The sequence below is a fragment of the Saccopteryx bilineata genome, chromosome 9, assembly GCF_036850765.1.
Source record: "Saccopteryx bilineata isolate mSacBil1 chromosome 9, mSacBil1_pri_phased_curated, whole genome shotgun sequence".
Classification (NCBI taxonomy): Eukaryota; Metazoa; Chordata; class Mammalia; order Chiroptera; family Emballonuridae; genus Saccopteryx; species Saccopteryx bilineata.
In genome coordinates, this window is record NC_089498.1 from 79,695,791 (window position 1) to 79,708,745 (window position 12,955).

Here is a 12,955-nt window from a genome sequence, read left to right on the forward strand (position 1 = left end):
CTCTCACTGACCACCAATGAAAGAGGTGCCCCTTCCGGAAGTGCTGCAGGGGCCGGATAAATGGCCTCAGGGGGCCGCATGCGCGGCCGTAGTTTGGGGACCCCTGGTTTAAAACATAAAACTTCTCAGATGGAGGTAAAAGTTGTCTTAAAAAGGAAGATGATGATGGTGATGGAGCCTTTACAAGTAGGTGCTGTCTTTTTCTTAAAAAGCCCACAGAGCACAGTTTTTACTTCGGCGAAAACGGCTTTTCTGAACCCCACTCTGGGATGGGAGACCAAAGCCTCATCACACTGTGCCACTAGGATCAGCACTGGTGTGCACCGCATCTGCCCAGAAAGAGGAGCCTGTCAGGGCGGGTGGGAGGAGCCTGTCAGAGTGGGAGGAGCCTGTCAGAGTGGGAGGAGCCTGTCAGGCGGGTGGGAGGAGCCTCCTCAGCCCCAGAGTGCTCCACCACCAGCCCAGCTGGGAGGCTCTGGTGTCCACTGAGGATCAGCACTGGTGTGCACCGCATCTGCCCAGAAAGAGCAGCCTGTCGGGGGGTGGGGGGATGGGAGGAGCCCCCTCCGCACCGGAGCGCTCCACCAACAGCCCAGCTGGGAGGCTCTGGTGTCCTCTGAGCCCTTCAGGTATGCCACCATCTGGTTTCTGTTTCCACCTCACTTTCAACCTACCAGAAAGCAATCATTTTGCACACTTCCTTGAACACTTGTCAGATTGGATTTTCTGGCCCAGAACAATTCATGAAAACAAAGGCACAGCCGCACGGGCTTCCTGCCCTGCCCTGGAAGAAAAGGGATTCCCCATAATTCATTTTCTTGGGGGGACGCCTGTGCTGTGGAAAACCATTTTAGCCATTTGGTTAAAAACAAAAATTCAGGCTCAAATCTTTAGTCATGATAGGCACGGAGTTCACAAGTCTGCTCCAGACTGACTGGTGTGGAGAGAGGAGGCAGGGAGGGAGCGGGCCTGGGACTCCGTGGCCTATGTTCCTCCAGCATCATTTAGGTGGCCGTCATCACCTGCCAGAGGAGACCAAGTGGTGAGGACAAATCCAGAAAGAGTCATCAGGAAAGAGTGTAGGAGAGTCCATCAGGGTTCATGAAGGAAAGAGAGCGTGGACGGATGTGAATGTGCTAAGGCGACTGCAATGCCAAATCATTATGTGAAAGAAGTCCCGGCTTTCAGGAAAGTTGTAAAATCCTAGCAAGGGATTCGCCCCACAAACCAATGCTACTTCTGTTGAAAACCAGGAAATGTTAATAAGCCTGAATATAGACTGCTGGCATCATTTTAGTCTAGTAGGCTAGTGATTGGTTATAAGTAGTTTTTAAACAATCCAATTGGACATACATTATATTCACAATACTTTTAGAGAACTAATTCTACAAAATGTGACGACACAGTCTGACAAGTCACTTCAGGATGGTGCCTACACGGTTGAAGCACGGCTACATTGGGTCTGCAGGGAGGAGACAGAGTTGGAAGCTCCTCTTGCCTACATTGCCATTGAAGTACTGAGTGGACATGTTTACCTGGTGATTTCATTTCTTGGCTCTGATCTGATTGGCATTAACATACTAGGTCCTACAGGATCATGGTCTAAAGAATTAATGGAATAGATATTATGAAACTTTTGGGGATATTTTGGTAAGTTTGGTTTCTTCAAGTGTCCACCGTTTACATTTTTAAGAAAATAAAAATCACTGTCACATCCATGCTTCTCCAGATACCCTGATGATTGTATCAAAGATTGATAATTTTGAAGTTAAAAGATTTGCTAAATCGTTTGGAACATAACAATTGCCGCACGACTGTACACGGAGCATGCAGGCGACAGCAGAGCTCTGAGACATAATAATTGTGTCTGATGGCTAGAAAAATCTTTTGACCACAGCCTGAAGTGGCTGATACATTTTATTTCATTGCTGGTAATCTTCAAAGGCCTTTTCTAACAGTCTCCTGTAAGTGTATTCATTGCCTCCCTTCTGTTATTTTTTAAAGTGTTGTAGCAAGTTTGTGGGTTTTGTCCCAGCAACTAAAGGAAAGCCTGAAAAGCTAAAATCTGGGCAAAAGTTGTCTCCTTGCTAATAGAACATTTCTGGCTTTTAAACAAAAATTCAGTGAAAAGAATGAATGTATCATTTTATCCTATTATTGAGCAAAAACTATTCATTAGTGTTTACCAACTTTCAGGCTAAAATCTCTGAGACCTAGAAAGTGAGTAAAGCCCATCAGACCAAACGTTTCATAGTTGAAATTACTTGCGTGGGTGGTTTGGAGATATGAAATGAGAAGCGTAACAGCAGGTAAGAGTTCCCACCATGAGAACAACAGACAGAACAATGTCTCCTGTGCATCTGGTCCTAAGTGTCCACATCCCAGGCATGCTCACAACTCTCCTGGTATTGTAGTTGGCTGGATAAACCTAATCTGGCAATTGTAGAAAAGCTGCAAGAAGGTCTTCCCTTTAAGTGTATGAACAAAGGGATAAGAAACACAGAATGAAAACTAAAACTACAAAAATATGACTTTCAACTGTGAAAATAAATGTCTCCATTTATTAAGAGCTGGTGTGAATGCAGCCAGAACACACACCCATCCAGGAAATTCACCTGCCTCCTTTTGTCTTGTTTTTGAATTTACTAAAATACATGTTTGCATCATTGAACCATTTAAAAAATGTTTTAAATAATCCATTTTCTTTTGTTATGATTAATCGTGGTGGTGACCATCATTCTCCTCAAAGAAAAAGAGAGAAAGAAGAGAAATGAGCATTCAGGAGTCTGGCCACCTATTCATTTTGATCTTGCGTTGTTTAGATATAGGGAAGATATTTGACAATGAAAAAAAAAGAAAAAATATATTTTCTTTCTAATAAGTAAAAATAATTTAGAATGCTAGAGGCTATTATACATGACTATTTTAGTATGTTCATTTATAAGTGAAATCAGTTTCTTTTCCAAAATACATGGCAGCAATATTCAAGGCAGACAAAGAGAAAGATCTATTTTTTCTTGCAAATCTGGCTTATCCTATCATTTCCACCAGTGATTTCAGCATGTAAGAGGAAGAAAAGTCACATCACCATTTATGAAGTTTGTCAGGCTTTAAAAAAATAGTTCTGGTCTCCTGGGAGTCAACATTCATCTTCAACTTCTCTGATTGGTGGAATCAAGCTGCTTGTGGATTTATATTGGTTGATCTGGTTAGCCATGTGGGTGCTCATGGGCTTGATTTGAATGTTTCTGGGATAGGCATTATCCGGTTCATCTGTAAACCATTTCTTTTCTGCTAGAGGGCAAAATGGATAGAGAACAAGAAGGAGAAACGAGAAGCTTAATTAGTCCGAGGGTAAAGCCTTTGGAAAGTTCATTGAAAAATTCTAAAAGGTAATAGATAGAAGCTGACAGTGAGTCATTGCTAAGAGAGACAGTGCATTGTAGGGAGAACCCCAGAACCTGAAACATACCTCTGTTGCCACAGCGAGTGATGACCAATGGGCCATCGAGGCACCATGGGTACACCTCAGAGAATAAAGAGGGGTTGGAAAACAAACTTGGGCAACATTCCCCAGGCTGCCTTAATGGCCTGAAAAGCTTTGGTGGGAAAGAGATGCTAAATATATCAAATATTGGGTATAGATATTGGACCTGAAGAAAGCTTTGTGCATCCATTGATCTGAGTGGAATATAAGGGCAATGTCTCTGCCTCAGAATGAGTGTTCTAGAATCTTCTACAGGGTATCCTCCTCCCAGCCTTTATTTAACTTCACTTGTCAAAAGTGTACATCAAGTTATATCTCAACTATTCCATTCTTCTATTTTGCAAGCCACTTTTGAGGGTCTTAAAGTAAATCCTCAGAATTCACTGGCCAATGAAATTAAACACTAGAATAGCAACCAATGTTTTCAGAGGATTTGGAGTTGGCTTTTATTTCCAGAAAGATAACTCTGTGTTGGTATGAAGTTATGAAAAGAATTCTTGGTGCCATTACCTTCAATGACTATAATAACCCAAGTTTTTGACAAGGAAGCTAGATGAAGTCTTGGTATTTCATTTCCACCCTGAATGCGGAGATGGCTGAGAAAAAAGGCTGAGTCAGAGCATTGGGGGCCTGGGGGCTGGGGTCAGAGTACAAACGGCTGAGCATGCTCTCAGTAGTTCAGTGCTATTTTGTAAGACTTAGCCCTCATCCCTGCCTCTTTCTAGGATTGAAACTTTCTGGAAAATACACCATGTTTAAAGATACAAAGAGACTGGGCGAAGAGGACATTCTAACTTGGAATCATCTGCCTAATTTTTGTGGCTGAGAAAAAGAAAAGAAAGAGAAAAAAGCTCTCAAGCATACCCATTGCTATAGAGACAATGGCTTCTCCAGCTTCCTTTTCTGCCTATCAGAACAATTCATAACTGCCCTGTCAGGGGTCCTGGACTGATAACATTAACAAAAATAACTCACTTGACGTGACAGAGAATTGTGTGTGTGTGTATGTCCCCATTTGACAAGTAATTGATAAATTCAGCATCTAAGTTTAGCTCATGACCACTTGGCTTGTTTCTCCTTGGTCTTTACTTTCTCTGGCTGCGTCAAGTGCCCCGAGCCCTCAATGTTAACACAGTCACTGGGGCCGGGTGCGTCTGGGTGAGAGCTTGCTCACTAGCCTTTGTTCAGCAGCCCCGTTTACTCCGCAGAAAACTTCCTGCCTCTTGGATCATTCTCCACCCCCCCACCCCCGCTCTGGCTCTCTCACCTATTATAATTAAGTTCACTTTGATTTGAACAGATTGGACGATAGGAATTCATAATGCTACATCCTCACAGTGAAGCTAACTGATTAAGTGCTTTAAATTATTCGCCCTGACAGAATGATAAAGTTACAATCTGTTCTGAGATGATCTACAGCTTGCCAGACTCCTACAGCTTCTTTCTACATTCATTTATCTTTTTGTCAAGCAGAGATTTTTTTTCCCTAAGCTTCAATTCCATAGATCTTTTAAAGTCATCAGCACATCTGAATTATTAATGAGGCTTTAGAGGCAAGGTTCCTGATGGGCTGGTTAAAAAAGGTTGTATAGAAACCCGGGACTGTGTACACATCAAAATAATTTCAGCTCCATTTAAAAAACCATTTAGTTCAACTGTGACATAGATGAACCATTATGCATTTGTGGAAACCAATTTTTTGTGATCTACGATTAAACTAACCTTTCAGAGGGGAGTAGAGTGTGATGGTTATCATGTTTTAAAAGCATTGCCAGGCCGCTGAAACAATTTCAAACTGCGACTTTTTCCAGCGGTTTATGTGTAAAGATGATTTTGAGAAGCCTGAACCTGGCATCTATGCGGTTTGCCTGAGCCACCCTTGGCTTTGGCCAGGCCATCATGTAGACTGATTTTGCAAAGGGATTTAGTGCTAGGTTGGGCATGCCAGGTTGGAAGGGAGACTGAACTCTGCTTATGAAAACGAGTAGGTCTTTTGGGTGAAAGACCTAAGACAGCTGCAATTTGCTGAAATTTTTACAACTGCTGCAGACAATAATTGTTCAGAATTTAGTCTTCACAGTTCAATTCAAAGATGGCATCTTGACCTTTCATGGCAGAGAGAATATCAATTTCCTTCTGCTGTCTGTGAAAAAGGGAGAATTATTTCCCCATGTAAGCTCCCTTCTCTTTCTTTTTAAATTTCTTGCCATAAGAAAAAAAATCTAAGCACATGTGTTTTGGTCATTCGGCTTCAACACGAGAAGTTGTGTGAAAGCACACCCTGGTGAGGAGCTGAAGTTTTCATTATGCCCAAGGGATGGGCTTTCAGTTTGGGTGACTTGTAAGATGTAAGTGTACGGGCTATTGGAGACTTGGTTAGACAGGATGCTGACGAAGTAGAAATAGTTAAAGCCCTGGGCATTGTATTAAATCCTCTGGGGGCAAATGTATCTGATGAAGAGATTCTCCCAAGGGGCTTCAGGGGACATACACTTAATGATCATCAGCCATTCTGTTTCAAGCATGACAATGACACTGTGGTTTACTGAATCTTGCCTTCCAAATAAAAGAAACTGCCAATGGGTGGCTACAGAGTCGGCCATAAGGAAGGATGCCCAGGGAAGGAATTCAAATGATGCTGATGTAGGGGTCTAGGATAAATTCAAACCCTGAGTTTATCTCTTCTCCTTGCTTCATCCCACAGCCAGAAGGATTTCTGAGAACTTTACTTCATCCCTAAATTGAGGAGGGCATTAATATATCTGTGAGGTCTTCCTTGCTACCAGAGAAAAATGGTCCCATTTGTTAATAAGCTTCTTGAAGGTGAGATGCAGGACATCATCACTGTGACCACATGTGTGACCTGCCTGGAGTTAGGGAGTGGCATTGCATGCAGTCTGTGGGCTAGTGGAACAAGAGAAAACCTCGAAAAGAACTGCGGAGAGATGCTGGTGAAAGAACTGCCGCTGCCGCTGGCGGAGGCCCCGCCCAGACCCGCCGCGCCTATGCGTCCTGCACTGACAAGCAATGAGCTGTATGCCAAGAAGAGGGCGGACAGCGGTTGGTTAAGCGCAAAAGACACTGGCTCGATCACATACTAGTTGCATGGCTCTGAGCAAGTCATTACAAAATGTCTCTTAGCTTGAGTTTCTCTTCTGTAAAATGGGGCTAATCATAGGATTTTCCTAATGCTGTGGTTTGAATAAAAGGGGTTGGTGTCCATGAATCACTTACCACAGGTCAGATTGCACGGTAAGTCAATGTGAGCTGTTAGGACTATCAGGAATTATTAGCAATGTTAGCAAGCAGACCTTATACCATAGTGAAAAAATTTATAGAATTCAGTTTTAAATTCTACTCTGCTACTTATTGCCTAGGGGTGAACTGAAAAAACCTATCCTTCAGATTTTACATCTTTCACACAAAGATACCAACAGCATCAACATCTGAGATTGTCTTAAGGATTGAATGAGTTAGTACATGGAAAGTGCTTAGAACAAGAGTGTCTGGCCCATGGTAATCACTAAGGTGTCGGCTTTTAATATAAGGTTAACATCAATACAAGAACTCACGGTACTAAGAGACTGTTACATAAGGATGGACAGTATCTTTCAGTATTATTGTAAATGAGAAATGAGCTGGGAGTAAAGAACTGTGGTGTATAAATGGGGCGGGTGATGACCAGAAGAATGGGGATTGTGGCAATAGAGATGACAGAGGAGGATATAGTTGGGTAGACTTCACTTGGAAGGTGAGGAGAAGGGGTGACTTGGTGTTCTGTCTGGGGGGGTCAGGGCTGCTCTCCTCCTGTGGTATCTGCATCTTTGAAATACAGGCGCCCAACCCTACCTGCAAATCACCTCCATTTCCCACTGCTGTTATCAGCACTAAGATTGAAGGGCACAGGATCAGGGTCAGCATCCCCTCCAGCCTCAAGCAACCCCAGAATATTAAGTGATGATGGGAAAGGTCCCCAGATCTGGGCTGACATAACTGCTAGGGACCCAGAAGCAGAGAAACAGGCTGCACTATGAAAATTAAGCCACTTTGCTGGCTCTGTGGGTTGTCAGAGCTGTGGGATTTAGCCTTTTCACATTACTACTCCCCAGAGGAGAATGCACAAAAAGGGGGATGAGGATACAGCAGAGGCATTTGGAGTAATTGGCCCTCTTGCTGTACCACAGGCTGAGGTTTAGAGAGAAAGGGATTGAAAGGAAAAGATTCTGTTCGGATAGAGATAACAGTGGAGGACAGCACGAGCTAACAAGGAGCTCAGCCTTCAAAGGTGATGCTGTGTGGTTGCACATCATCCATTTCCGAGAGGAAGGCTGGCATTCGCCCTCTGCCCCTCAGACCCCAGGCTCCCGGTGGACCCCGCCCACGCACACAGCCTCCTTCCTCCCCCGGCAAAGTGTGGCTATCTTAGAGAAATGAAAATCATTTGTACCAGAACCAGAGCAGTTTTTGTTTATGAAAACTGTCTCACTTCTTTGCGACTGTCCCCTGTGTCTATACATGCGTCCTCTAACTCGAAGTCTAATGCTACCATTCAGCAGGCAGAGCAAACTGCCCCCTCCTGGCCCTCCGCACCGGAGGGCAGAATTTGCACTCTTCCCTTTCAGGTGGCAGGTGGCAGAGAGAATCCTCTCATTTCCCCATGCTATGAATGTGCTACCTCCTGGAGGGAGACAGGCAACCAGGTTAGTGACAGGTGCCCACAGCTACTTCTTTATCATGTTATGACAAAGCAGGGCCAAGCTGGAAGAAGCTGAGACATTGATTTTATCCTGTCTTGACTTGCACAGGCCCTGAAGTTTCTGTACTCTCCTTTCTCCTCCAGAGCATGTTGCTATAGGAACCTGGCAGGTTGATTTAATTGTCTCTATTGGGATGCAGACACCTTTAGGCTTTTCCCATGCTGAAGAAGAGCCAGTCAAAAGGTTTTTCTGGCCACCTGGGATCTTGACAGTGCTGGCAGAAGGCAGTCAGTCCTCCCACTCACTGAGCTCACAGGACTGTTCCCTCTCTCAGGAGCTGTGTACCCAGCTCGAGACAGTGCCAACAGCACAGCAGCCTCGTGAAGCACCTACAGGCATTTGTTGTATATTTTTCAAGATAGGCCAAGGGGGTAGAGATAATTTATAAAATGATGAATGCTATAAAAATGTTTAAGGCCAATTTATTTCAAAGTATGTATTCAGCACCTATTGTGAGTAAAGTTCTGGGTTACAACCATTAGTATTTATAACAGAATTTGAAAGTCTTTCTCAGTTGTGGTATACATCTATTAGTACAGAAGTCCAGCTTTCTCTTAGCCATTGGAACTGGCGTCAGAAAGGACCCTGAGTAGCAGTCATTAGAGATGTCGATGACTTCATTATCCTCTGAGTTTTGAGGCTGAGGAAGTTTGCTGTGCCTCCTGGTCTACCCACTTACTTTTAAGGTTGACCTCATTCAAAGCCTAGAACAAATTGGACTGAATGGTTTACAACTTGCTACTATTCTAGAATGGTACAGATGATTGAGTTTGTAGCTATTGTTCCCAATGCACATACGTCCTCTTCAAATAACTCGTTCACTTTCTACCCTTAGTACTTAAGTCTTTTTTTGGTGGGGTGGGGAAGGAGTAGAAACATAAAACTTGTATGCCTCCTCCCTCAGAGAACCCGAAAGAGGACTGGGAAGTCTGGGGCCACAGAAAACAATGGAAGAGAGTAGGATATAGTAGTTTGGGCTAATAATATACAAGTAGTAAAAATACCTTTTTCATCATTGAATATATCATTACACAAGTATAGTCAACTCTCTGTTATGCGCCCAAAATCCAGGGGAAATCCCAAAATTTCATTCCATGTCCCAGTCTGGTCCCGCTCCTTTCCCATCACAACATCATCTCATCAGAGCTGCTAACAGACTGTATATAACACGCATTTTGGATTTACTTCTCTCTATCTGCCCAATCTCTGGTCGAGAGTGAACAAATGTCTGAAAGGCAGGTGGCTGGAGAGACCCGGGTAATCAAGACGGAATTGTTAGCCCCCAGATGACTGGGTGTGGGCTCTTCATGTGATACATAGAACTGAACAGTTTTAATTTGAGGTCATACTGATCAAACATAAAGAAGACCAGTGCCTTTGCCATGAATAACCCTCCTGGTTTCAATCGAAAGGAGGATAAAATATTAAACGAGAAGCAGGTTTGCCAAATGGAATAGCTGCAAATATTTTCCTAAAAACTGTATCAACTGGCATCATCATTGATTTAGTAGGTCTTGCCAAGATAAACACAGAGATGTGGACAGACTGATGGGGGACGAGGTTGGGTGGTGGCAATGGGGGGAGTGGAGGAAGCTGGGTTTCTTGATGAACTTGGAGCAAGGTACCAAGGTGGGCAGGGAGGCCACGTGCAGATTTAAAGGCAAGCCAGATGGAGAGAAAGTCCCCCCAAATTACCCAACCCCGAACCCAAGAACACCAAACAAACTCTAAGGGATCTAGCAGTAGCAGCAGCACAGCCTCATTGCGCTGAGCAATTTAGAAAGTGGAGGAAGGAGGAGGAAAAGGAAGAGGGTAGAAGGGGAAATGGGAGGGGGGAAGCAACACAAAATAAATAAAACCACAAACAGAACAATATAAATAAAAATAAACAAACCAATAACAGAATAAAATTTGTAACTCCTTTCTTTTTTAATTTCACAAAAGTTTTCACAAGGACAACGTTATAGAAGAAAACCCCCAGCAGTGGCTAGGTCATGCAGAACCATTAATTGTCATACCTTGGCCCATTCTATTCATCCTTGTTGCACTTTAGAGAGAGAAGTAAGCTATGTGAGTTTTACAATGCTTTTAAACTGTCATATTTCCTGTTGAGCACTTTAACTGGCACATTCTTATAGTTATAAATGTTCTGAGGGCATAACTGTATAACCTCCTTTGCAAAGAATGCATGAAGAGCTCTTCATGGTCCAAAACTAGGGGATATGTGTGTGTATATGTGTATGTATACGTATATATACATATTTATGTATATATGTGTATATAGTATATAAAGATATTTATATAGTTATATAAAAAAGATAGCTAGTTATACATAATATATAAATCAATATATAGGGACAAAAATAATTTGAAAAAGAAAACTTCCACTCATAGGGCTATTTAATATACATGTGTACAATTATTCCCCACCCCATTACTATTTTGAATACTGCAGTAGCCCTGTCTTTGGTGTGAAGATAGAGGTTCTGACTGAGCCTCCCCATTTTGTCAGTAAAAGTGCTTGTCAATTCACACAGCAAGCAAAACTCCAAAACTAGCATGCTTGAGGGTACAGGGAAGCCAAAATCTAAACCCAAACCATTCACCATAAAAACACCTTTTCAGAGATAGTACAGCTGACATTTTTCTCCTCCCTTCCACTCCTATTCTGTTGGATGGAATTTTTTTTTAAGTTAACATTTTAAATGTCTATACCAGCTCAGGGCTAGTCCATCTATGTAAGAATTTGGTTAAGGTGAAGTGGGCCTATTTTTAACAACTACTGCACTGCCTGAATTAACATGATTTGCATGCATAAAACATCTTGACAACTGTATATTGAAAAAAGATATTTTCTACCTTCCCTCTCATGCTTACTAAATGATAAAAAGAAAGAAAAGAAAAAACAATTAGATCAAAATGTGTTTGGCTCACTGTTGTACTCTCCTCCTCATCTCAAAATGACAAGGAGCAATTCTCTAGGACTGTTCCTCACCTGCCTAAGTGGATTGGCTATGACAAAGAAATTGATGAGGAGGAATTTTTCCCACCAGCCTCTGCTTTGGGACAGCCAGCACCATGTGGCTGTACCCATAGTTTAATGTGGTAGCTGGATTTTGTCTTTGTTGAGTCAACTGTGGCTTGATCCTCCTATATTCTGATCTATTTAGCATGTTGGCTCCTAAAAAAATCATCTGCTGCTGGGTTTACCTTCCTCTCACCGAACCACGGCCCCAGCCCTGGCACGGGGGCCCTAGCTAATCAAACAGAGGGGAGTAAAAAGGTCCCCTGAGAATGTGTGGAAAAATACTTGCTCTTTCCTGAGCATTATTTATTCTGTACATAAGGTAAGTAATTCACCTTTGAAAAGATGTAAAAGTCCTAGGAAGGCAGTTTTTAATGACTTACATCTGATATTTATGATACATATGGCTTTTCATCCCAAATGTCAAAAGTGAAAGAAAAAAATAGCTATTCATATGGCAGCATAAGGAGACAGAATAACAATTTAATATGCAATCAAACCTCTTTGCACTTAAATTAAATGACTAGAATTTGATACATCCACGAATAGAATACTACTCCTTCCTCCACAGAAAGAATAGAAACGTTCATCTGAACTCCCAAAGGAAGCCAGCTCTGGAACTAAAGCCTTCCGTTAGTAACTAAGAAACCTTGGATGGTCTCTTACAACAACCAGGTGCTTAATCATCATCGACACAAATGGCAAAAGCTTTTCAAAAGCTTCCCCATCCTCTTCAGCCCAGAGAGTGGAAACATTTGATATGTTTTTGTTCCTTTTCAGTTGCTTGTTTCAAACAAACATGCATGTATATATTTATTGTGTGTATATATATATATATAAAAAGGAAAACAACAGCAAAATCAAAACCCAAAGCACCCTAATAATCCTGAAAAATCAGAATGAACTTTGCTTTGCTTCTACCTCAACTAAATTAAATATGTTCACTTGCTTTGCCTAACAAACACGGATCACAAGCGCTCTGCTAACCTGTGACCTCATTCCCCAGTGAGCTACTTATGTCTGGAGCATGCTTTTGGGTTACTTTTCCCCTAAGATCATGAGTAACTTTTGGTCCTTCTGCTTAGTTGCTGTTGTGCTCAAGGGTTTTATGGTGGTGAAATAAAAATGACGACCACATGCACACTATCATACATATGCAAATATGTGTAAAAAAAAAAAGAGGGGAACTACAGGGGGAAATGGGGAAAGTTACTGTTGGAAACACCCACTGGGGAAATGAGTGGCAGATACAGTTTCACACACGGTGGCAGTGGATACACATATCAGAGCCGCTCTTCCTGCACGTACTTCTGTTTGTCTCGGGACTCCCGGGACTTGGGCCGGTTCGGGCGGTTTGCTGTGGACGGGATGGAGTGAACTGAGGAGCTCTTCTTGCTGGACGACTGGGAGGAGTGAGAGGAATGGGAGAGGCTGGCTCGAGACTGGCCGGCGTTGTGATCAAACTGCATTAAGCAGAAGATCAGGTCCGTGGGCACGAGCTCAAACTCGTACGGGGGGTTGGTGATGACATACCTGGACGAAAAAGCAAAGAGGTCACAGAATGAGAACAACTGGGTGGGGTCTCACGTCTCTCTGAACCAGAAGGAATTTCCTGGTTCCTCAGGTCCACCAGAGGCTCTGGAAGGTGGACTTATAGCTGGCCAAAGGCCTTAAAAACTATCTTCC

The 12,955-nt window shown here is 42.8% G+C and overlaps 1 protein-coding gene across 14 annotated transcripts in view; it reads right to left on the reverse strand.

Moving 5' to 3' along the window:
- Positions 1–2,541: 2,541 nt before the first annotated feature.
- The window catches only part of KCNMA1 (potassium calcium-activated channel subfamily M alpha 1), an 815,298-nt gene continuing 804,884 nt past the window's right edge, over positions 2,542–12,955 (reverse strand). For 4 of the 14 annotated variants that reach the window (XM_066244067.1, XM_066244063.1, XM_066244065.1 and 1 more), the window contains 2 exons: positions 12,578–12,802; positions 2,542–3,294 (listed from right to left, as the gene is read on the reverse strand). In XM_066244067.1, the coding sequence (XP_066100164.1) occupies positions 3,270–3,294; positions 12,578–12,802 (250 nt within the window). In that variant the 3' untranslated portion in view covers positions 2,542–3,269. Of the gene's footprint in view, positions 3,295–10,172; positions 12,803–12,955 lie in introns of those variants that run through there. The other 10 variants (XM_066244079.1, XM_066244080.1, XM_066244081.1 and 7 more) reach the window with 4 other exon arrangements.